Raw genomic sequence first — 22372 nt, forward strand, 5'->3', positions numbered from 1 at the left:
CCCAATCTAACATAATTTGCTACAACACCCCACCCTCAGCACAAAAATGTTAACTATGCACCTGAATTTATTATGTGTATATCCTTCTACTTATATAAGAACTCCTTAGAAGGGAAAACAACTAATATAAGAACAACCTAATACCTGAAGAGCCTCAACGCATGTTGATGCGTCAGAAAATTGCTCAGCAAAACGAAATAAGGTAGAAAGAACTCCTAAATTCCATTCACATTCATCGGATCCTGAAATGAGTTCAACAAAGAATGTCAAATACATATTATTGGTTAGGACAGTCATTATAATGGAACAGGTGCAAAAAAGAATGACAACCTGCTGATGTCTCATCCAAAAGCATATTATGTACTTTCATTTGAGGAGGAAAGGTAGAGAATGCAGCAGTCAGGCAGCCTATTGCGGCAACCTATGCAAAATAGGTCAATATAGGTATGGCATTCATAAGACCAATATTTTTAAGAGAATATGCTTGGGTTCAAAAATAATTAATTCAGCAAGTTAAAAGCGTGAATTCCCAGCTCAGCATACCAACCATATGACTTAAGCTAATGAAAACACGACTCTAGACGCTTGTTCAATGCTTGTACCGTCCAGAGAAATACCAATATATTTCTCCTCCTATTGCTTCCCTAAGTCGACAAATTTATATATGTGACTAAAATTAGTTAAAATCCTATGACTTTAGCTAATGGAAACTAGGATAGTCCAGGACAGAAAGCCTAGATATGAAATCGTGACTTCATATCTCCATCATAAACAAAGACAGCAAACAGACAAAACAACATAAGGAAAATAAAGCACTGACCAGCAGACCAGTTTTATCATTTTTAAAAGGAAACCCTTCATTGATCCTAGCATGCAGAGACGTTATAACTTTTGGCAGCAATTCTCCTGGCATTCTCGAGTAACTGAAAATGATAACAAACATTAAAAAACAAATGAAAATCTCATACAAGATCCCAAAGTAGTTGCAATTTTTAACAAGAAATAACATCAGCTAAACAGAGCTGGGCTTATACACATATAAATGAAGCTTTCGCAACTCACTTACAGAAAGGTAAATCATAATCAAGGGCTTTTAAGGTTTTCGATAACGGACCTTTGTAAAGATACAACACTTTATATCATTAATTATGAGGAGCTGACAAGATAAAAGAGAAGAAATGTACGTACGGTGTGCTTGATATCAGAAGCAAGAGGATCTTGAACAGCTGAATCAACAATCTACCATGAGTATCGCTGTGAATCAAATGTAGAATGCCTACACTCATATGAAAGGCATGAAAATCTTGGTCAAGAAGAAATTAAGTAATAGCCAAATAAGAAGATAATAAAGGAAAAGAAAAGTAATATCTTTGAAGCACCTGTGTGGAGTTGCATTAATATTCGACCAAGGGAATTGGAGAGGGGCATAAACGATCCATATTTGGTGGATTCCTTGTACTCTGCCACTTGAAGGAAAATAGATGAAGGCCCATCCATCATGATGGCAAGAGCTGACGCAGATGCAATCCTTACCTAGACATTGCAAAATAAAACAAAAAATTGTTCTCAGGATTCAGCAGTCACGAAGTTGAGCTAGAAAAATATCTCTAGCTATAATCGCTGAACCACAAAAGATATTGAGAAGGTAAAAATGGAGAACAGCATGCCTCAGTGATCAAAAAAGGGACAAGAATAACCACCTTCAAATGAGGATCAAAAAGCAAGCAGGTCATCAGAGTAGCTTCAAACTTCCTGTAAATGATCTCGGAAAGTTAAGGAGACAAGAAAATTTTACGATATGTTGACAAAAGATCTTGTAGGTAAATTTTCCACCTTGGGTTGAGTACATCACTGGTTGGAAAGAGAGTCATCCACTGAGTGGTAAATGACTTTGAATCAGCCTGACAAAGATCCTTTACAGGAGAAAAAGAAATTGAATAAGTAATTGTCACTGAAAGTTAAGTAGAAGATGAGAACCAACTAAAAATAGAACATTAATGTTACTCACCTGTATGCAAACTATCGCAGCTATTCTAACCTTCGAGCTTTGGGAACAATAAGAATCCCGTACGGAAGCGTCACTGTCACTAAAATCAGAATCTGATGATATAACATCAGAATTACCAGAATCATGAAGAGACAGGCGCCGCCAGTCACAAGACACTGGCTGCTTAGTGGACACTGGCTGCTTAGTGTTCAAATCATCCCTCTTGAGCAAGTGGGGTGGCCTATAAGGAGTATTCTTGGCGTTCTTACTTACTCCAGAAATCAATGTGGAAAGCTTGACATTTAATTGCTTATCTTTTTGAACAACATCAGAATGAGGTGGGCCAGTAAGTCCAAAACAGAAAAACAGTCTCAATGCCGCTATGAAACTTGAGACCTGCAACATAAAAACTTCTGCTCAAACAAAGAATAAAAGTTTGCATATGCGGGTTAAACCAGAAAATCACTCTTAGCTAAAGCTAAGAGGAGGAGCAAAGGCTATCAAGAGCCCACTTACGTGATCAGAAACAGGACATTTTATATTGGTAAGGACCTCGTGCACACAGTCTAAAAGGCATGAATAAAACCTGCAGAAAAAAAATGAGATCAAGATTACCCAAGAGGAACGACAAGTCTAATATAACCCAGGAAAAAAAAAGAGGAGTAGATTGTATGATCCAAAAAAAAAAAAAGGCATCATTGAAAAGCCCTTAAGACGCACCTCCACATAAACCGGTCTTCGACAAGCTGGCCCTTGGATGCTAAGACGTCCATAACTTTCCTTAGAACCTATATCAGGATGCACCAACTTGAGAAACAAAGCATATTAGAGAAATAAGAGGATCTATCAGTGAAGGGGATGATTACCTCTAGCGTGCATTGGCAGACGTCAGTAGAAAACAAAGACTCAGACACAGAAAATGCTCTGCCAAACATGTCAAAGGCAAGAGCCATGGATTCCCATAAGCTATAATGTTGAGGCAGATTATTTTCCACATCTAAAGTAGGAGGAGGGTCTTGTTTTGAGAAACCATACGATAAAACTAAATCCTGGTGTAATAATGGAATTATGCGCAGGAGAAACTTGACTAGATGAATGTTCTCCTCCGGATGGGAGCTATTTCTGTGGTACATAGCGGCCAAACGTCTGGGAATAAAGGGGAGAGATTACGAAAACAATGGCAGCAAGACAAAATCAAACCAGAGAGTGAGTAATAATAACCTTAAAGTCTCGAAGCATTGGATCACGGGCTCGATTCTGGAAAAATATGCAGTGGAATAGGGTGAAGGCATGGGTTGGCGCAGAAGAAACTCCACGACACGAGCAAAAGAGTGAAGAAGGAGCGGCCATGTCGAAGAATTCAGTTGCAAAATTACACGAGCACAAACATCGTGAATCTGGATTTGATTTGATTATATATGTTCAGTTGAAGGCAATTAGTGTTTAAAAAAACAAAATTAAGGAGGAGAGAGGAGGAGACGACGCACCAGTTGACAAGTACGGCGAGAGACAAGGATCCAGTCAGGACCATCATCAGCTTTTGAAACCAAATCGAGCAGGAACAAGCAATCAGAAGTGAGCTCGTGCGGTGGGAGGTGAGAGACGGCAGAGAGAAGGGAATGGGATTGAGAGAAGAGTAGATCCTGAAGCAACAGAGGAAGCGGCGGCGGTGGAGTGGTTAAAATTTCGTCCCTGAGGGAGAGAAACGCCGTCCGCCACCTTCCCGCGCTTGACGAAGCTGCCGCCGTGAACATGTTCAGCTTCCGGGGTTAAGGTGAGAGAGAGAGACCCGAGAGAGAGAGAGATTAACGTGTTCCAGAGTTTTCGCCTAATCTATTATTACCAAGATATTTACATTTTTATTCTCTGTCAAATTAATCTTTAGAAATCCCGTAATTGTTAAAATTGTCGTGTGATTCCAATAAATCACAATGACTTGACAATTGACTTTGAGTGTAGTGGAGAAACCAGACATACTCTGCCACCCCATTCTCCTAGCAGAAGAGAAACACATTATTATCTTCCATAGCGTAATAAGAGCATACATTGAGCAGCTTGGTAATGGCAGAGATCAGCCGCAGTTATGCTTCTGGTTGCTTTGCTTCTGTGGTTTACAAGATGAATAGTCTACAGGAGAAGTGCCTTTCTCGTCTACATAGTACTAATATCACATAATGGTTTTGATTGGTAACTCCCTACCGCTTTGGTATGGGGTATACCGTTTTGATAATCGGTATGTTACCTTGGAAGCCATTGGGCATCGCAAAACAACTAAATTTAAGATTCAACGGTGAACTTCACCATATACGTCAATGCGGATCAACGTTCAAAAACTATATATTACGAAAGAAGAAGAAAAGAACACAGGATCACTAACCAACGAACAAGTTCCCTCGTAATTCTTTAGCTTGTTATATCTATTAGGATTTATGACAAGAAGATCTCTTCTTCGGTCAAATCAGATTAAGGCACATCAATAAACATAGCAAACAGAATAATATCTCGCCTTGTCATCATTATGTAACGAATAATACATATCGTCCGTGCTCAATCCTCAGAACACAGGAGTGCGTACTACAACTCCAGAAACCAACTAAAAACATTTGAGAAACAGAAAACTACGCAATGAGAAGCTCCACCTTTTATGTTTTAGGTAACACCTGGTCAACCCCACCCTTGTTTGTTCCTTCCTCTTCCATTTTCACACTTGTTTCCTCCATTTCCACTGGGTTTACTCCTGTAACCTGCAATCAAACTATCCACTTCAGAAAACCATTCCCAGCCTTTCAGCCCTGTCTATTGTTTCATTTTTACCTTAGTGTTTCCACTCTCATCTATCCCCACCTCGCAACCTTTGCCACGCTCAGTAACTCCTTTCAGTCCATCCTGCACAAACATGTCAAGATTAACAAATTAATTTCTTCAACTTTCCGAACAAATGGCATTCTGAACTAATAGGCTATATACAATTAAGGACAATTGAGTCTGGATCAGGAACAAGAGGAGACGGTTTAGGAATTGAGAGGCAGGGATGATTTAGTTCAGCTCAGCTTAGCAAGGTCACATTTTCTAATCAAGTCAATCGTTGGATCCTGTGCTAAATTATCATCGCTACCCTCCGGTGACTGTATCGGCAGCTCAAATTAACTAATTCAATGTCAGAATAAGATTCATTCTTGGAATTTTTAGGTTTTGGGGTCCCGGGATGAGAAAAGGTATGTGATGTTTTTTGGCCACACTGCGCAAAGAAGTTTCAGTACTGAAAAATGCTGTCAACCTAGATGAACTAATGACTTTAAATGTCTAAGCATTCGATACGAATAAGAAATAATCCGGTAGTACCTTGTCCTTTGTATCTGGTTCAACAGCTTCTCTTTTTACTCTGCTTGGTATAGGTTTACTGCACAATGGGATGCCGAATTAAGTAAAATTTACACCGCTGAAAGGAACCCCAAAAAAAGGAGGAAACATATATATTTCATACCGGTCATAATCTACATCCATATCTGAATCTGGATCCCATCTTTTATCTCCATCTACTTGGTCTTCATCAACCTATAAGTTACAGAAAAAGCGTACTTTACAACAATATCATTGGTAAACAACCAGAGTCATCCATCAAAGCATAATTCTACATATCTAACTGGGTGAACATTATTCACCAACCCCAGCTGACTAAATTAGAAAATTCTTATTGTAACTGTAGTTACACTTAAAAACTCACCAAAGACCATGAGGAAATGCAAGAAAGAATGTGTAACACAAATATAGGAGCCAACACACTTCAAATGATTTGGTCCAGAGACATACCTCGGGAGCCTCTGTATCTGGTGGTCTTTCCTGAAATGGCACACTTGGAGCATGCTGAAGCTTAGAGAGATTGTGGAGAAGGTCATTGCGAATCTCTTCAAGCATCTGACGAGAATTTTTATTTTCCATGTTACTCGGAGCAACGTGAAGTGTATAGTCTGGACCAAAGTATTCATAATATTCATGCTCGGGCATCTTGTCTTCAACTTCAACTCCAAGTGCAACTCCAGTCTGTAATATAAAGATTGTGTTGCAATAAATACGAAGAAAAACAAACGCCAAAGACATGTGGAAATTTCAGTGCAAAGCAAGAGCAGCAATATAATGAAGAGAGGGAAAGTACCTCGTAGCACCAGCAACGGGCAACATTTCGGATGGTGTAACCACCACCACCCAAGAGAAGTAGGGGAACATTGAATGATCTCATAAATTTGACGCACTCAGCATGACCTTTGATGGAAAGATTAAAGCATCCCAACCTATCACCAGACAAAGAATCAGCACCGCATTGCAATACCACCGCACCTGGTCGGAAAACTTCCATCACTTTCCCCATGATGGGCTTGAACAACAGATGATAGCTCTCATCGTCAATTCCATCATCCAGCGGTACATTGAGAGAATAGTACTTTCCGTTTCCATGACCTATATCCTGTATATGACCTGTGCCGGGAAAGTAGTCCCCAAATTTATGGAAGGAGACGGTCATAACCCTGTCAGTAGCATAAAAAGCCTCCTCCACTCCATCACCGTGGTGAATATCAATATCAACATATAGAACGCGCTGTAAGCAAACAAGAGAGGAAGAGTAAGAAGAGAGGAAGAGTAAGAAGAGACTCATCAGAAACCAGAACAAAACCATCCCTCCCAGGACATGTATCATAAATCATAATAGTGCGGGAGACAAACCTCATGCTGCTTAAGGAGCTCTAGGATAGCTAGGACGATATCATTGACATAGCAAAAGCCAGAGGCCTCGCACTTCTTAGCATGATGGAGACCACCAGCCCAGTTGATGGCAATATCGCAGAGGCCATGGTTAAGCTTGACAGAGCCACCAACAGAGCCGCCAGCATAGGTCTGGCAAAAGGAATAAAGGCCGTCAAAGACGGGACAATCTTCACCAACATTGAAGCGCTTGAGCTGGCGAATCTGATCTTGCTGGGTTTCAGGGGTGATGCTGCGGAGAAAAGAGACATAGTCGTCGGCGTGGAAGCGGCAGAGGTCGCGGTCGCGGGCAGGGAAGGGTTTAAGAACCTGCATATGCTGGAGGAGACCGTAGTGAGCGAGAAGGGCATGGGTCATACGGATGCGATGGGGCTTCATGGGGTGACCTTGGCCATAGTAGTAATTGCCAACCTCAGGGTCGTAGAAATAGCAAACTTTCCTCTTCACACCATCAGGTCCGGACGCCAGCGAATTGCCGCCAGTATCCATTCTCTCTGCACGCAGATCCATGAAACTAAATCTTAGAAAGAACAAAAAAAAATGATAACTAAACCCTAGCCGCATACTAGCGGAGCCAATTCGAATGACAACAGTAATATTTACGTTACGGAAAATCAAATCTTATCTTATGTGCAGAGGAGAAAGGTAAAACAAGTGAGGATAGATATCAAAACCCAAGACAGTTGACGGAAACTGGAAAAACGCAGACAAGGAACAGAGACTGACCTTTCAACGGTTTGTTGTAATCACAGTCGCAGTCATATGAAGTGAGAAATGTCGGCTGCGACTCTCTCTCTCTCTCTCTCTGTGGATTTCTTCTTCTTTCCTTCCGAAGAGAAGAGAAGAGAGCTCTTTACAAACTTTGGTTTCAGAGGTTCAAAGGAAGGCGCAGTCGGGAGAGCCTCCTCCCCTGTGTACCAACAACTATGTTTGTAGCCTACACACTCTTCTTCTCTTCCGACCTTATTTTTACTCTTTTTTATTAATGTGAAACGAGTCATTTAAAAAGGCCCGTTTTTAATCTGTTATGGCTCCGACCCACTTTTGATATGCTGTGATTTAATATAAGGCCCATTAACTGGCCCATTGGAGAGCCGACTATGTTTTGGCTTGTGTTATTATGGTTCAGTTCTCGCGCTGAGGAACGTATCAACTGGAAAACAGAGTAAAGAGCAGCAGCACGCAAGGCTGGTAAACTAACATTAACAATTGCTTTTTTTTTCTCTCTTTTTTGTTCAATATTTTCATAAAGCTGATTGGAAAGGGGATGGAAATATCAACGCATTATTTGCTTGGAAACTAAGACAAACAATATATATATAATGAATGGGTGGGTTAACACTTAACAAGGAAGGTAGGCTACAAGTATCCAAGTAGATGGAGAAAAAGGCAGAAAAAGAAGAAGATAGAAAGATACAATGTGGGCGAGGAGGAGGCATTATTGACATTGCAGGTAAGAGGAGTTGGAGCCAATACAAATGATCTGCAGAGCGGGCAAGTGAGATGGCCACGAAGAAGCCAAGGTTCTATGCAATTCATATGGAAGAGATGAGCGCATCTGGGAAGATGGGTCACCACATCCTCAGCCTCAAACTTCACAAGGCATATGGGGCAGCAAATTTCCTCCTCCTCCTCTTCCTTGTCCCCAAACATCACTCCCACTAGGTGGTAACCGTCATCATCATGCCCTTCGGCATCTCCACCATTCTTCTTCAACCTCCCCAAGGGAATGCATACACATGTATAGAATACTATGGCTGCTGTGCACAAAGGCGACCGCGGAAACAACAATGAAATCATCTTACTCCAGCTTTCTGCTTCTTTACCTCACTCCTTCCCTCTATTTTATAGACTAGTTATCATCAACTCCGCGATGATCATCGAACCTTGAATTCGGCAGAGTGTAGGGACGGCGCCGACCCCACCTCCCACCTCTTATTATATTCATTTGATGTTGTTTTTCTTTAATCAAGTCAGCGATTCTCCCAACTCCAAGAAAACTCTTGGAGAGGTTATGGTCAACTTACGAGACGCACATGCTTCCATCCTAAGCACTACCTGATACTTGCATATAATAATAGTAATGACTAATGACAAGAGAAAAGAAAACAAATAAACAATGCAAGAATCACATGACGCCAAAACGAACAAAAGATGGCATTGAAATCACCACCCATCCAACTCACCTTCATCCCTTAAACCTCGGAATCATCACTTAACATAGTCAAGACTCAAGGGCACGCCTATGTATAGTATATATTAAAAGCAAGAAGTCATTCTTCCACCAAAACAGGCCTTGACTTTGCGTCCACGAATATAGTACAGCCGACCAAATCAAGTAAAGATCTCCGAGTGAATCATAAAACTATTTTAATGTTGACTCCAAGCATTTTGCTGTACCAGATTTGTATTCAATACAGTCCGGAACCTCAGATCAGCAGTACCTTTGGAGAATAATGTAGTTTTATGCCTAGTGTCCCAGTCTCAGATATGAGAGGATCACCATTGTTCACAGTATCATTGCAACAGTCACAACAAAATTGACTGATAAACCTCAAGCATAATTTGACACCTTATGCCACCAAGAAAATGCTAAATCTACCACTCTTCTCACTCAAGCATCTTATTCATTGAACTTGCAATTAGTATTAGAATGCATGAAAACAGGCAATGACCCTTGGCATGAATAGGGGGGGCTCAATCTATGAATTACATCTACAAGTACACTTTTTAGAAGACAAAGGAGAAGACTTGATATCAGACTCCAAGCAAAATGGAAAACACTCACAAGTTGAAGTAGGAAACTCGCAGATTGATTATCTCTTCCAAGCTTGTTATTACAAGTAAAGAAAACATTTTTTATGGAGACGGCATACCTAAATAAAAGCAGTGCGTAAGTGATAGGACAATCAGAAGGTTTTCTCGACTGGTTTCTTCTTGAATATGGCTTCCCAAGCCAAAGACGGAAAGGGGGCCCTTTTGTCCATGAACTCCTTGACAGCCTTAGCATTAACAGCAAATCCTTTTTGGTTAAATCCATCGATAGCCAACTGAGCTTGTTCGACGCCCATTTCTCTGCACAATGCATCAACCAATCCAACGAAAGTGGGGACGTTGGGAGAGTGACCAGCGTCGAGCATCTCACCACAGAGAGAAACAGCATCATCTAGCATGTTGCAAGTATACAATCCCTGAACCAAGACACCATAACTGAAGGCATTTGGGGAGATCCCATTGGTCTGCATTTTCCTGAAAATCCTCTTAGCGTCCTCAATTTTATGAGCCTTGCAAAAGCCCTCGACGACAGCAGTGTAGATAACGACCTCAGGGATTGTACCCTTGTCACGCATCAACCCGAAAAGCTTCATGGCCTCCTGTACAAGCCCATCTTTGCAGAGGCCGTCAAGCATGGCGACGGCGTTAGGAATGAGACCTCCTTCCTTCATCTTCTGGAAGATCTCATCGGAATCTTCAGGCAGGCTTGTTTCTTCCTGGGGGTTTTGTTCCGTTTTGGGGGGTTCCTGATTGACTCCGAGTTTGAACTGCTCGAGGAAGCCATGGTCAGACAGAGTATTATTATCACCCTTTCCAAGGTTGTGGGCTTGTCTGGCGGGTGGAGGATCTCTATGAGAGTTGGTGGAGGATCTCTCCCCTCGCAAGGGTCTGTTGGGTAAAGGCTCTGGAGAGTTCTGCTCCTGTTCTTGACCATTTGACAAAAAGCGTGTTGCGGACATCGACGGCGTCGTAACACGAATCTTCTTCGCCATCTGACTAGCAAAGACGACGGCTTTCGAGGAGGGCATCATCGTTCTCTGCCGCTGATTCGAAAAATTAGGGTTTTTTTGACCGGAGGAGGAAGGGAAGGGTTTAGTTAGAAACGAAGGCTTGACTTGAGGGATATAATAGTCATTTACTCTGTAAAGGGTATAAAGAAAGACACCGCTCCTCCTGGGAACACCTCTGTGGATAAGCTTCTCTATCACTCTCTCTCTCTCTCTCAGTTCAATTGGATAGGCGGAAAGAAAGGTAATTCCTCTCTACTACTACCTTGGCCAAGGTAAATTCCTCTCTACATGACTCTACTTAATAAGCAGAATTTGTTATTTGGTTGTAGTCAGTGGCGGCGTCTTTCAAATGGAGGTCACAAATACCAGCAGCAGCAGTATCATGTGGTTCTTCAGGGACAAAGGTTTCGATGATCCGAGCATCGACAAGATGTTGAGAAAGTGCAAGCAGTTGGACAAGGCCCAAAGCGAAGTGGCATCTGAGAACTGGGACTACCTGAGAAACATCGTTGGTATCCAGGAGAGAAAACTCCCTTACATCGTCTCCCGATGCCCCAAAATCCTTACTTTACGCCTCGATGAGAGGCTCATTCCCATGGTCGAGTGCCTCTCCAGTCTAGCAAGGAATCCTCGGGAAGTTGCTTCCGCCATTACCAAATTTCCTCCAATACTCTCTCACAGCCTGGAAGAGAAACTCTGTCCCCTTCTTGCTTTTTTTCAAGCCTTGGGTGTGCCTGAGACTCAACTTGGCAAAATGATACTTTTCAACCCGAGGCTTATCAGCTACAGCATCGACACCAAGCTCACAGTGATGGTCAGCTTTCTTGCTAGTCTTGGCCTTGACCAAGATGGGATGATCGGCAAAGTCCTTGTCAAGCACCCATTTCTTATGGGGTATAGTGTTGATAAGAGGTTGCGGCCTACCACTGATTTCTTGAAATCTTCCGTTGGTCTCACTGAGGATGGCATCCAGTCGGTGGTCATGAATTTTCCACAACTTGTGTGCAGAGACGTTACCAAGGTTCTCAAACCAAATTATGATTATCTGAGGGAGTGTGGGTTTGGAGATGCCCAGATAGCAATCATGGTGTCTGGTTATCCCCCTATTTTGATTAAGAGTATTAAGAATTCACTACAACCTAGGATCAGATTCCTAGTCCAGGTGATGGGAAGAGGCATTGATGAAGTGGCTTCTTATCCTGAATTCTTTCACCATGGATTAAAGAAGAAGGTAGAATCACGGTTTAAACTTGTCAAAAGGAACAACATTGTCTGCAGCCTTAGAGAAATGCTCGACTGTAGCACAAAGAAATTTCATGACAAGTTTGGCTTTTCAGAGGTAACTGCATCCTATGCAAGCCTTTAGCTTTATCTCTCTCTAGTTTTCCCCTTCATCAGGCTCTCTCTCTCTCTCTATCTCTCTGTAACCTATGTTCAGCTTGTGCTCGAATTTCACTTCACTGGTTGTGATATCAATAGAGTGTTTTCCAGATATCATCGATTCCAACACTTTTCTTATGAATCCATAGAGTGTTGTCCCCTTGTTTTCAGGTATCCAACTGCAATCAAAACCAGACTCCGTGACCTTTGATGATCTTCTTTAAGCGAAAAAGCGTGTAGTCTGATATTAATATGATGATGATTGGTCTAGCGAGGATTAAAGTTTGATATATAATGTTGTTGGATAAGTCAGTGTCATTCTTGGCTTGTGATTCTTGCAGCACCTGACAAACAAAATAGGAATCTGCATAGCTTAACATAACTGCAGAACAGAATATGCTGCACGCAGCTCAATGCAGTCGACCAGATTGCTGAAAGTATGGGAAGGTGAAAAAGCATAGACATCTGTTTCTTGATCTTCACTATTACAGAGTATCAAAATAATGTTGTGAACAATTGCACAAGTATGGTGGTCGATCCTGTCATATAGAATTGGAGAGGGCCGTCAAGCGAAATCCACTATGCTCTCTTTTGGATGTCACGAACATTCATTCTGACAACCAGATTTTGTGAAGGTCAAACTTGAAATTCTTGTTGCTTCGAATGCTCCTTTTCACGTTTGTAGTAATCGTATTATTATTCTCTTTTCCCCCTTTGGATCGGCCGACTCAACAAAAAAATACTTTTCAAGTCTGAGAGCCCAAATATCAATTTTACTAAAGGGCCCAAAGTTAAAGGACCAGGCCTGCCTACAAAGTCGCTACTTTGGTTTCCTATAAACTGCTTGCCGTTTTAGATTTTTTGACAAAACCGTCCATCACCGAGTTTGGATCCAACACAGCAAGAGACAAGAGTACTAAACTCCGTCCGGTCGCGGAAGCCATTGATTCAGTTATCAGTTACTACAGTACAAGCTTAGGGTTTTAACTTTTAAAGTGGGTTGTAACCTTTGCCAAAACCGGAAGAGGGATTGAAGATATCTTGTTTATAATCGCAGGTATCAACTCTCTCTCTCTCTCTCTCTCTCTCTCTCTCTCTCTCTTTCCAGTATTGATTTTTCATTCGCTTCTGCAAGTTTCAAACGTTGTTCCTTGTGATACCCAGGACTTACCAATTTAGGATTAAAAGTTGTTGTTGATAGTGGCAGGGATAAGGAGCAAGTAAGGATGAGCGAGAGGACCCTGGGAAGCGGGGTCGAGCATGTATTGAACTATCTGAAACGTAGGCAGCTCGAGAATCCTGGTTTCTTGTACGCAATGGAGGACGACTGTGGGAATGTATTTTGGGCGGATCCAACTTGCAGGTTGAATTACACCTACTTTGGTGATACCGTAGTTTTTGACACCATGTACAGGAGGGGTAAGAGGTATCAAGTGCCATTTGCTGCCTTCACCGGGTTTAACCATCATGGGCAGCCTCTTCTTTTTGGTTGTGCTCTCATTCTCAACGAGTCTGAGTCCTCCTTTGCTTGGCTTTTCCATACTTGGCTTCAAGCAATGTCTGCTCCCCCTCCTCCTTCTATTACAGTTGAACCAGATCGGCTGATACAGGTTGCTGTTTCTCAAGTTTTCTGTCAGACCCGCCTTCGTTTCAGCCAGCCCCTCATCTTCAAGGAAACTGAGGAGAAACTTGCTCACCTCTATCAGTCTCATCCTAGCTTTGAATCCGAATTTATAAACTGCGTTACTGAGACAGAAACGGCTGCCGAGTTTGAGGCATCTTGGGACATTATCGTCAGAAGATATTATCTACAGGATAACGACTGGCTCCAGTCCATTTATAATGCTAGGCAACAATGGGTCCGTGTCTTCATCCGAGACGCCTTTTATGGGGTGCTGTCTACAAATGAAGGGAGCAGCAGTCTGAACTCATTCTTCCAAGGGTTTGTAGATGCATCAACTACGATGCAAACGCTCATACAACAGCATGATAAAGCAATTGATAGCTGGCGTGAGAAAGAACTGAAAGCAGATTATGAAGCAATTCACTCTACTCCAGTTATGAAAACTCCCTCTCCCATGGAAAAGCAAGCTGCTAGCCTGTATACAAGGGCAGCGTTCAACAAGTTCCAGGACGAGTTTGTTGAGACCCTTGCAAATCCTGCAAGTAGGATTAGTGATTCAGGAACTCACACCACTTACCGTGTGGCTAAGTTCGGAGAAGTTCACAAAGGTCATACGGTCAATTTTGACGCTCTTGAGGTGAAAGCTATTTGCAGCTGTCAAATGTTTGAGTATTCAGGGATTATTTGTAGACACATATTGGCGGTCTTCAGGGCCAATAACGTTTCTACTCTTCCATCTCGGTATCTGCTGAGGCGATGGACCAAATCAGCAAAGACTAGAGGCAGTGAGGAACAACCCGAGTTTTCAAACAGTTGTCAAGAATCTTTAACCGTCTGCTACAACAATCTACGCCAAGAAGCAACCAAGTATGTGGAGGAGGGTGCCAAATCTATTCAGATTTATAAAGTTGCGATGGATGCCTTGGATGAAGCTGCCAAGAAGGTTGTTGCTGCAAGTAACAAATTTAGAGGAGCAACACCTGGAACTACACTTCCCAACGGCGATCCATACCCGTCTGAGGAAGCTCGAGAAACTACAAGTGCAATGAATCTTCCAGGGGTAAGCGAATGTAACTATCTATTGGTGGTACTCGATAGTTTTATGACATTTATATCCTCTGTTCCTTGGGAATAAGTGCTTATCCAATGTAGGGTGAAAAGGAGAGGACAATACTTGAACTGACAACTGAATTGGAGAGGACAGGCCAGCGATGCGAAGTTTATCGAGCAAACCTGCTGTCTATTTTGAGAGATATGGAAGAACAGAAGTTTCAGCTTTCCCTCAAGGTACAAAATGCTAGACTAAGCTTGAAAGAGTGAGTGCTACCTGCTGGATACATAACATCACAATCATATGCTGGTTGGTATTGCGAACATTTATGGGAATCAACTTCGTCTCTTACTCATTATGAAATGATTGGGAGTACTTATTGCAAAGGCTACTGTGTAATAGGGAAATCCTGAAAATTGGGTCCCTTTTTCAAAAACGCTAAGATATTGTACAATGAGCAATCATATGAAAAGCCAAATAATTTAATTAATAGATGAGAATAGCAGTTGGAACACGTCACTTATTTCACAGATTATCCTTCAAGCTAATTTTAATGTTCTGCACTTTGATGGACACTTGCAACTTTTGATCATCCATTTCTTTCAAAACTGAAAGTAGGTTAGTCCTGTAAGCTTCACATTTCTTGTTTGCTAATTCCAGCTCGTTTCTGAGTTGATTAATCTTCTTGTCCATTTCGTCCTGCAAAGTGGGAGGAAATATGGTGATGCAATTGGTCAGCAGTAGAAGCACATAGCAAAAACTGAGGACCTTGCAGATTTATGGGAGATTGCACGGTACATGTTCACAATGTGGCAAAAGCAGAACAAACGATACTTTAGATGTGCAACGTTTATAGAGCAACAAACTTGATTAATATTTAATTTTTATCCAAAGAATGCAAGTATGAAAATAAAATGAACCTCACCTCAGGCTGAGCCGGCACTTCTTGCTGACAGTCATCATTGCAACACATGCGTTTTCCATCAGTTACAAAAGAAGTCTCTTTAAAGTGCCCGTTCGCCATAGTTCTTCTAACTTCCTTATTCATCGCTAGGGACACAGTCTTGGCAGCTTCTTGCAGAGCAACTACTGCAACATCACAAGTATAAAGAGATTTGCCTGCTTCTTGCAGAAAATTAGATGCTTTGTGGCGTAAGGTGTTGTATCGGACGGTATGAGACTCCAGGTAATTAGCATAGGCATGCAAATTATAATCATCAAATATGACGCTGCTTTTGGCATTTCTGGTCCATCGTTTTAGGATGTAGTAAGGTGGAAGCGTAAGGAGATTGGTGACCCGGAAGACTGCCAATATATGTCTGCAAATGATGCCAGAGAACTCAAACATCTGGCAACTGCAATTTGCTCTCATCTCCAAAACGTTGAACTTGATGAAATGAGCCTTGTGAGCCTCTCCATATTTCGCAACCGTATAGGTAACAAGATCCCCATCATCGTGAGCTTTGGATGCCATAAAAGTCAGGGTTCCAACTAGTTCTTCCTGAAATCTGATAAACAATTTCCTTGTATAAAGGTCAGACGCCTGCTTCTCCATTGGAGATGGAGTCTTGAGAACAGGAGGTGAGTTCATAGTATCATAGTCTGCTTTAACTTCTTTCTCGAGACGACTCTCCAAGGCTTTTTCGTACAGCTTAAAGAACTGGCTTAGATTGGTTGAAGCGTTGATGTAACCATCAAAATACGAATTGATACTGTCACTACGCTGCGCTAAGGACATTTCGGCAAAAAAGGTATCACGGAGATAAACTGGGACCCACTGCCGGCGATCGGAGTACAATGCTTGTAGCCAGTCATGATCGCGTAGCTCATACTTGTCAAGAAGTGAAAACCAACATGATTCAAAATCCTCAAGGGTATCTGTCAGATTGACACATTTGTCGAAATCAGACTCAAAAAAAGGATGCGTGAGGAAGACATGCGACAACTTCTCTTGACACTTCTTGAAAATATGCCATTTGCAAAAGCGATGGCGGGCGGCAGGGAAAACCTGCATGATGGCTGCACGTATCCCCAAAGTGATCATGATCGGTGGTGATTGAGACAGGAGGGTGGGCGGACATTGCCGCAAGCCATGTATTGAAAAGCCATACAAAGGAAGCCTCGGTTTCGTTAATGATAAAGGCACAGCCGAAAAGAATGGGTTGGCCATGGTGGTTAACACCAGTGAAGGGTGCGAAAGGCAAACGGTACCTGTTGGACCTGTAGGTGGTATCAAAAGTGACAGTATCCCCAAAGTAAGCAAAATCCGTTCTAGCTTTAGGATCAGCCCAGAAGACATTACCCACAGAGTGATCATCTTCGGTGGTTCCTCCCTGAAGAGCGTAAAAGAAGTTAGGGTTGTCGGCATTCATCTGCCGCAAGTAGTCAAGAAGAAGCTGAATATCTCCTTCTATGCTCTTCTGCCGATTGTTCCTCATATAATTCCTACAGTCGACTTCGGTGAAGCCAACCTTGCTGATGCCACCGTACTCTTTGATGAGGGCGGACATAATCCTGCGGGGGCCCATACCTGCAGCTTGAAGCGTGTCAATCAAGGTCTTGGCTGGGCCAGAGATTTGCCTGTGGGAGCGGAGACAGTGGACTTGGTCGGGAGGAACGAGGTCATGGTTGTGCTCTTTGACAAAGCCAGAGACGAGCCATTTACCAGAGTCGTGCATCTTAACAGAGAGGGAGGCTTTGCAACCGACTCTAGTGATGGTCCTGGGGCGCTTGATCTCCCTGTCCTTGGTGCGCTTCTCGTTCATATTCCTGAAACCTTCCTTGGCACAAACAAATTGCCTCTGGATGATGGCTCCATCTCGGCGGGAGCGGCGGGAGGAACTGACACGGGTACTAAAGCCGATGCGACGGGCATACGAGTTGTAGAAAGCCTTGGCAGCTTCTTCGGACTCGAACTCAAGACCATCATAAGGCTCGAGATCCGGCTGCTCCTCCTGATTGGGAAAGTAATTTCCGGAATTGCCGAGAGAGATACCACAAGGCATAATTGGGCTGTCGAGCATATCATCGTCGTCGAGACCATGGTGGTCAATATCAATAGCGTCGTCATCAACATCTCCCCCACTACTAACTCTGACACCAATATCGAAGTCGAGCACTTCATTATCCATCATCAGGAATGGGATAGAAGAACAAGGTTTTTATTTATCTATTATTAATGTCCACAGGCAGGCAGGCAGGCGGATATGGAAAACGCATAAACCCACTTACAGTCCCTTAAACGGTGTCGTGATTTGATTTCAAGCAGAGATGGGACTGGAAACGAACGCGTTCGTCGCTTTTACAGGGGAGAAAGCAGAAACCAAGAGAAAGGGGGAAGCTGATTATAATAGATTTTTTTTTTTTTGAGGCGGGAGTGATAAGAAACGATGAAGAGAGACGAAGAAGGTCGAACAGTGGAGGAGGAGGAGGAAGAAGACACCGAGAGAGAGTCGTCGTCGGGAGAGACGCTGGCTGGTGCTTCCTAAAACTTTGCCCCCTTTTCTTTTTTCTATTAAGCAAGGCCCATTTCGTCATTCACTTTATGAGGCCCACCTTCTTTTGCGCGGCCCGTTCTCAGGGCCTTTCCGTATTGTTGTTTCACTACTATATATAATGTTGTTTTATTTATATCCAGTTGTGAAAGAAGAAAAAGTTAGAAACGAAACGATGATACAATTACTACAAGGCTACAAGCTAATTGGATTACTCGCATTTTACAGTCATGAAATCTTAATCAAGTTATATATTGTTGTGTGAAATTTTACTACCAGAAACAAAACAAAACACACACACACACACACACAAAAAAAAAAAAAAAAAACATAGTGATTGAAAGGGCATATTTCTTTTGATTTTAGTCTACAAAAACTCACTCTTGCCTAAATGGATTTACGGGAATTGAAAACCACCGCCTCCAACACCCTCAGCAGCAGCAGCAGGTCCGGTGTTCGGGTTAATGGCCGTCCACAGTAGAGAGATGGTGATCGCAATTAGACCTGCCCACACAAACACTATCGTTGGAGTTTTGCCTCTCCGTCCCATCAATCCTTTTGCGAATGGATACAAATGAGCCAACACCCAGAAGCTGAAAAATGCTCCTCCTATTAGCTTGCTCCACTGTGGCACCGCTTGGTATATTGTCCTGACGAACGCCACCACAATCGCTATTATGTTCACCATCGCTATCACTATTGGGGGTATCATCAGCGACGACCATTTCACTATGTACAAATCTGCGTATATGTCATCGTTGTCATCTCCCCCTGACTTGGTCGTCAAGGTAAAGGAGATCTCGATCCCTGCTAACACTTTTAGGATTCCTTGCACAACAGCGTAAAGGTGAGAGCTTGTTCCAGAGATAAGCCACCACTGTTCATTTCTCCACCATTCTTCGAGCCCGATGCCAGACCACTTCACCTCCAAGACCGCCAAGCCAATCAAGCATATGGTGATTATAAGGAGGTATACTAAGAAGGAGATACTAAGCGTCCGCACGATGAACTGTCCAGAGAAAAGAGAGAAGGCCGGAAGAAAGCAGTAGAGGATGAGAAACAGAGAGGTGAAGGGATATATTCCAACATTAAGGTACGCCAGACGTTGGAGGAACTTGAGACGCTTCGAGGCGAGAATGGCATTGTTTCTTGAGAAGAAGATCTCAACAGACCCGGTGGCCCACCGCAACACCTGGTGAAGACGGTCTGTGAGATTAATGGGTGCAGAGCCTCGAAACGAATCTCGCTTGGTGATGCAGTAAACGGATCGCCACCCACGATTATGCATGCGGTATCCTGTGACCACGTCCTCTGTCACCGACCCATAAATCCACCCGACTCTATCTCCCCACTCCGTTTTATCCTCATACCAACAAGAGATTGCAGAAACAGACTCTGCCACAGTGGTAGCATCAAGTGGGTCGCGAGGGACTCTAAGGGCTCCGGGAGGGCGACCGTACTTGACAGCAGGGTGGTCTGCCAACGGACGACCTTGGAACTCTGCAATAGGAATTGACTCAGCTAGGAGTGTGGAGTTGCCAAAGCGCTTAGGGAGTTGTGTGACATCAAGGTCCGGGTCAAAGTCACTAGTGGTTAGAGCCTCTGTTTCTGATTCCTTCTTCTCGAGAAGCTTGTCAGGATTAGGTGGATCAAAACCGTAGAGGGCAAACCGTCTAAACATAGTACCTGTTCCGACATATACTGGTCCCTGCAAAATTTAAACTCATTGTTATTAGTGATGATTTTCCTTCCCAACCTAACTTAATATTTTGTATTGTATATGTGGTTTTTTACCTTTTTATATATATATATATATAAAAAAAAAAAAAAAAGAGATTTACCTGTACACCGTCGAGAGCACGCATATTACCGTCAAAGAAGACAGTGTTATTGTTAGCATATCTATCAGAAGGGTCGATGCCTTCGAATCTTTGCGGGAACTGAATGTAGCAAATGTCTTCACCACCTCTGTCCATCATAAAACACATCCCTTCTCGGATGGCCTTGCAATTATAGATGTAATGATCACAATCAAGATTAAGAATGAAAGGTCCATTTGAGAGAATAGCAGAGGCACGAACAAGCGCATTCATGGCTCCAGCTTTCTTGTTGTGATCATAGCCCGGCCGCTTCTCACGTGACACATAGACAAACATGGGCAAGCGGGTGTCTGTATCCGAGAAATCAATGATTTTGTCGTCGCTATTGCCAATTAAAGGATCACTACTAGGTGGTTTCAACATCACCTGCAGAATCCCAGCATGATCACCTTTGGAATGCTCTCGGGTAGCAGCTGCCCAAGTTCCAGGCCAGTGGGTGCCGTCGGCCATCCACGTGGCTTTGGCGACTTTGAAAGGTTCTGTTGGATCACCTCCGCTCTCCCTCATCTGTTTTAGAGCCTTCATTTCCTCCCTTGCATTAAACGCATCTGATCTCCTCCGTATCGAGTCAGGGAGGCCGTTGATGCGAACCTTGAACTCATCATACTCCCTCTTAATCTTCCTCCTATCCTTGACAAAGTCAATTCTGCACTTATTTTTTGTTGGATCTATCTTCAAACTGAAATAGGTATCTGGATTTCGGGGTTCAATGTTATGTTTGCGACAAAAGGGCACCCAAAGATCAGCAAAGCTAGCAGCTTCTGCCATGGCTTCAAATGATAGAAGGGCTCCTCCATCATCAGATAGGTAGCATGACACCTTCTCCACCGGATAATCAACGGCCAATATGGACAGAATAGTGTTGGCGGTGACAAGGGGTGGCTCTTTCTCTGGATCTGCCGTTGACACAAAGAGGTCAATACCTGGGAGATCGGACCTCCCTGTTGGGTTGGATGGAGAAGGCATGTCAAATTTGTCACGGAGAACTTCCAGGTCAGTGGACCGGTTTATGGGGCACAACTTTGGGATCTGGTCTAGAATCCATGAGAACCCAAACCAGAGCTCGCATATTATTGACATGAGCCATAACCATATGGCGTCTTCGTTAGGGTTTCGGATCCTCCAAGTTAGAAAAAAACATAGCACGACGAAACGAATGGCTATTAATAATCTGTACGGACTTATGATGGCGGCTGGGATTGGGATGCGTCGGCTCAGTGGCCGCCATGGTTTGTCAGCTGTTTCCACCATGCCGCCTCTCATTCCTTCATCCATATCATCGCCATACATTTCGTCTTGGGGCCAATACGCATTACCGTAACCATATGTGCCTTGCGTCTCGAATAACCATCTGTTATGATCATATTCGCCGTTTTGGTTCCTCTTCATCATAGACATGTTGTTGTTGTTGCCACGTTGGTCTTTTCCTGGAGCGGGTAAGGGGAGAGCACCACTAGAGAAGTCAGGGGTATCATCATCCATGTCTCCGACTTTGTATTGTTCCTTGCATCCTGGACAAAGACCTGTCTCTTTCTGGGCTTCCATGAAGCAATCCCTACAGATCTTGAACCTAACAATTAATCACCATGTTAGTCTTGTGCAACAAGTAAGGATACCATCAATATAGAATGCATAAGTTATTTTATTAATTAAGATAGACGACGATACCGGCATTCACATGGCATCACGTCCTTTCCTCTCTCGTCTTTCATGACTTTTCCGTCGCAAGCAGGCATGGCGCACGAAGAGCCTTTAGCGCCAGCCATCTGAGGGTGTGTGACATCTGAATCGATGACTTTGTCCATAAGATGTGCACGTGTTACACTGTTGAAACCACCAGTAAATAAAGAATTGGACACGTATTGCTCTTCGGCTTTGGTGGCCATGGGCTGGTTGTCCGGCGTCGGAGGTATGTGCACCGTATAGTTAGAATAATCCCCAGAGAGCTCGCCCGATAATTCAATATTATCTCGAGATAAACTCACGTATCGTCCGCTAGATGTTCGTCTTGCGAATTTGACGGTTTGGCCGCTACCGGAATTGTTACGGACCTTCTTAGAATTTTGAGGAGGCGTGGACGCCATTGTGAAGCCAAACAAAGGCGCTTGGTTTCTGCGTGAATCAGTGTGATCATGCAGTATAAAGATGAAACGTGAATTTTTACGTTCCTGATGGTTTGGGGAAAACAAAGAAGAAAAGACAAGGAGGAGAGGATTATCAGGACATAAAACTGTTTATGCTATGGATCTCTATTTTTGGGCTTCTCTGTATTATGCACCAACCAACCTATTTTTGGAAGCTCGAGGGTTTAGTTGTTTATGCTATTTTGGGATTATCGACGTTTTTCTCTTTCCTTCTTTTAATTCATTTGATTTCGGAAACCAATCCTCAACTTATATATAAAAAGACGATG

At 43.0% G+C, this 22372-nt stretch overlaps 7 protein-coding genes and 1 pseudogene across 19 annotated transcripts in view; 2 read left to right on the forward strand and 6 right to left on the reverse strand.

Moving 5' to 3' along the window:
* Nucleotides 1-90: 90 nt before the first annotated feature.
* On the reverse strand, nt 91-3850 carry LOC104773702 (uncharacterized). Of its 7 annotated transcripts, none has more exons than XM_087468301.1 (13): nt 3475-3850; nt 3209-3384; nt 2854-3133; nt 2708-2775; nt 2504-2573; nt 2009-2383; nt 1834-1913; nt 1701-1752; nt 1380-1533; nt 1189-1276; nt 821-923; nt 331-421; nt 91-242 (listed from the first exon to the last, which is right to left on the reverse strand). In XM_087468301.1, the coding sequence occupies exons 1-13, from the start codon at nt 3739-3741 to the stop codon at nt 106-108; spliced, it is 1941 nt and encodes a 646-aa protein (XP_087324427.1). In that variant the 5' UTR covers nt 3742-3850; the 3' UTR covers nt 91-105. The 7 variants fall into 7 exon arrangements, 4 of the variants coding, with proteins under 4 accessions (XP_087324427.1, XP_087324426.1, XP_087324428.1 ...); XM_087468300.1 differs by having other exon boundaries at nt 1189-1303; XR_015568127.1 differs by having other exon boundaries at nt 143-242; nt 331-408; nt 1380-1460.
* Nucleotides 3851-4464: 614 nt separating this feature from the next.
* On the reverse strand, nt 4465-7744 carry LOC104773695 (histone deacetylase 19). Its single transcript, XM_087469114.1, has 8 exons — nt 7472-7744; nt 6707-7239; nt 6141-6581; nt 5798-6028; nt 5472-5542; nt 5330-5387; nt 4802-4873; nt 4465-4731 (listed from the first exon to the last, which is right to left on the reverse strand). Exons 2-8 carry the CDS (start codon nt 7232-7234, stop codon nt 4630-4632), a joined length of 1503 nt encoding a protein of 500 aa, XP_087325240.1. The 5' UTR covers nt 7235-7239; nt 7472-7744; the 3' UTR covers nt 4465-4629.
* A 269-nt stretch (nt 7745-8013) lies between these two features.
* LOC147935672 (RING-H2 finger protein ATL18 pseudogene) lies at nt 8014-8672 on the reverse strand (annotated as a pseudogene).
* Nucleotides 8673-9371: 699 nt separating this feature from the next.
* On the reverse strand, nt 9372-10551 carry LOC109131588 (pentatricopeptide repeat-containing protein At4g38150). The gene has a single exon (XM_019242728.2). It carries the CDS (start codon nt 10549-10551, stop codon nt 9655-9657), a length of 897 nt encoding a protein of 298 aa, XP_019098273.1. The 3' UTR covers nt 9372-9654.
* A 156-nt stretch (nt 10552-10707) lies between these two features.
* LOC104773694 (transcription termination factor MTERF6, chloroplastic/mitochondrial) lies at nt 10708-12660 on the forward strand. Its single transcript, XM_087467982.1, has 3 exons — nt 10708-10771; nt 10860-11869; nt 12082-12660. Exons 2-3 carry the CDS (start codon nt 10880-10882, stop codon nt 12112-12114), a joined length of 1023 nt encoding a protein of 340 aa, XP_087324108.1. The 5' UTR covers nt 10708-10771; nt 10860-10879; the 3' UTR covers nt 12115-12660.
* A 116-nt stretch (nt 12661-12776) lies between these two features.
* LOC104773700 (protein FAR1-RELATED SEQUENCE 9) overlaps nt 12777-22372 on the forward strand; it is a 34923-nt gene continuing 25327 nt past the window's right edge. Inside the window, exons 1-3 of one of the 7 annotated variants that reach the window (XM_087467973.1) lie at nt 12777-12967; nt 13112-14594; nt 14687-15099. In XM_087467973.1, coding sequence (XP_087324099.1) covers nt 13137-14594; nt 14687-14854 — 1626 coding nt within the window. In that variant the 5' untranslated portion in view covers nt 12777-12967; nt 13112-13136 and the 3' untranslated portion in view covers nt 14855-15099. Of the gene's footprint in view, nt 12968-13098; nt 14595-14686; nt 15100-22372 lie in introns of those variants that run through there. The other 6 variants (XM_087467975.1, XR_015567787.1, XM_087467976.1 and 3 more) reach the window with 6 other exon arrangements.
* On the reverse strand, nt 14941-18209 carry LOC104773699 (protein FAR1-RELATED SEQUENCE 5-like). The gene is made up of 2 exons (XM_087467971.1): nt 15511-18209; nt 14941-15284 (listed from the first exon to the last, which is right to left on the reverse strand). Exons 1-2 carry the CDS (start codon nt 16951-16953, stop codon nt 15111-15113), a joined length of 1617 nt encoding a protein of 538 aa, XP_087324097.1. The 5' UTR covers nt 16954-18209; the 3' UTR covers nt 14941-15110.
* LOC104773692 (cellulose synthase-like protein D4) lies at nt 18300-22202 on the reverse strand. The gene is made up of 3 exons (XM_010498334.2): nt 21628-22202; nt 19921-21529; nt 18300-19787 (listed from the first exon to the last, which is right to left on the reverse strand). The coding sequence occupies exons 1-3, from the start codon at nt 22041-22043 to the stop codon at nt 18477-18479; spliced, it is 3336 nt and encodes a 1111-aa protein (XP_010496636.2). The 5' UTR covers nt 22044-22202; the 3' UTR covers nt 18300-18476.

The sequence above is a fragment of the Camelina sativa genome, chromosome 10, assembly GCF_030686135.1.
Source record: "Camelina sativa cultivar CO46 ecotype springtype chromosome 10, ASM3068613v1".
Taxonomy (NCBI): domain Eukaryota; kingdom Viridiplantae; phylum Streptophyta; class Magnoliopsida; order Brassicales; family Brassicaceae; genus Camelina; species Camelina sativa.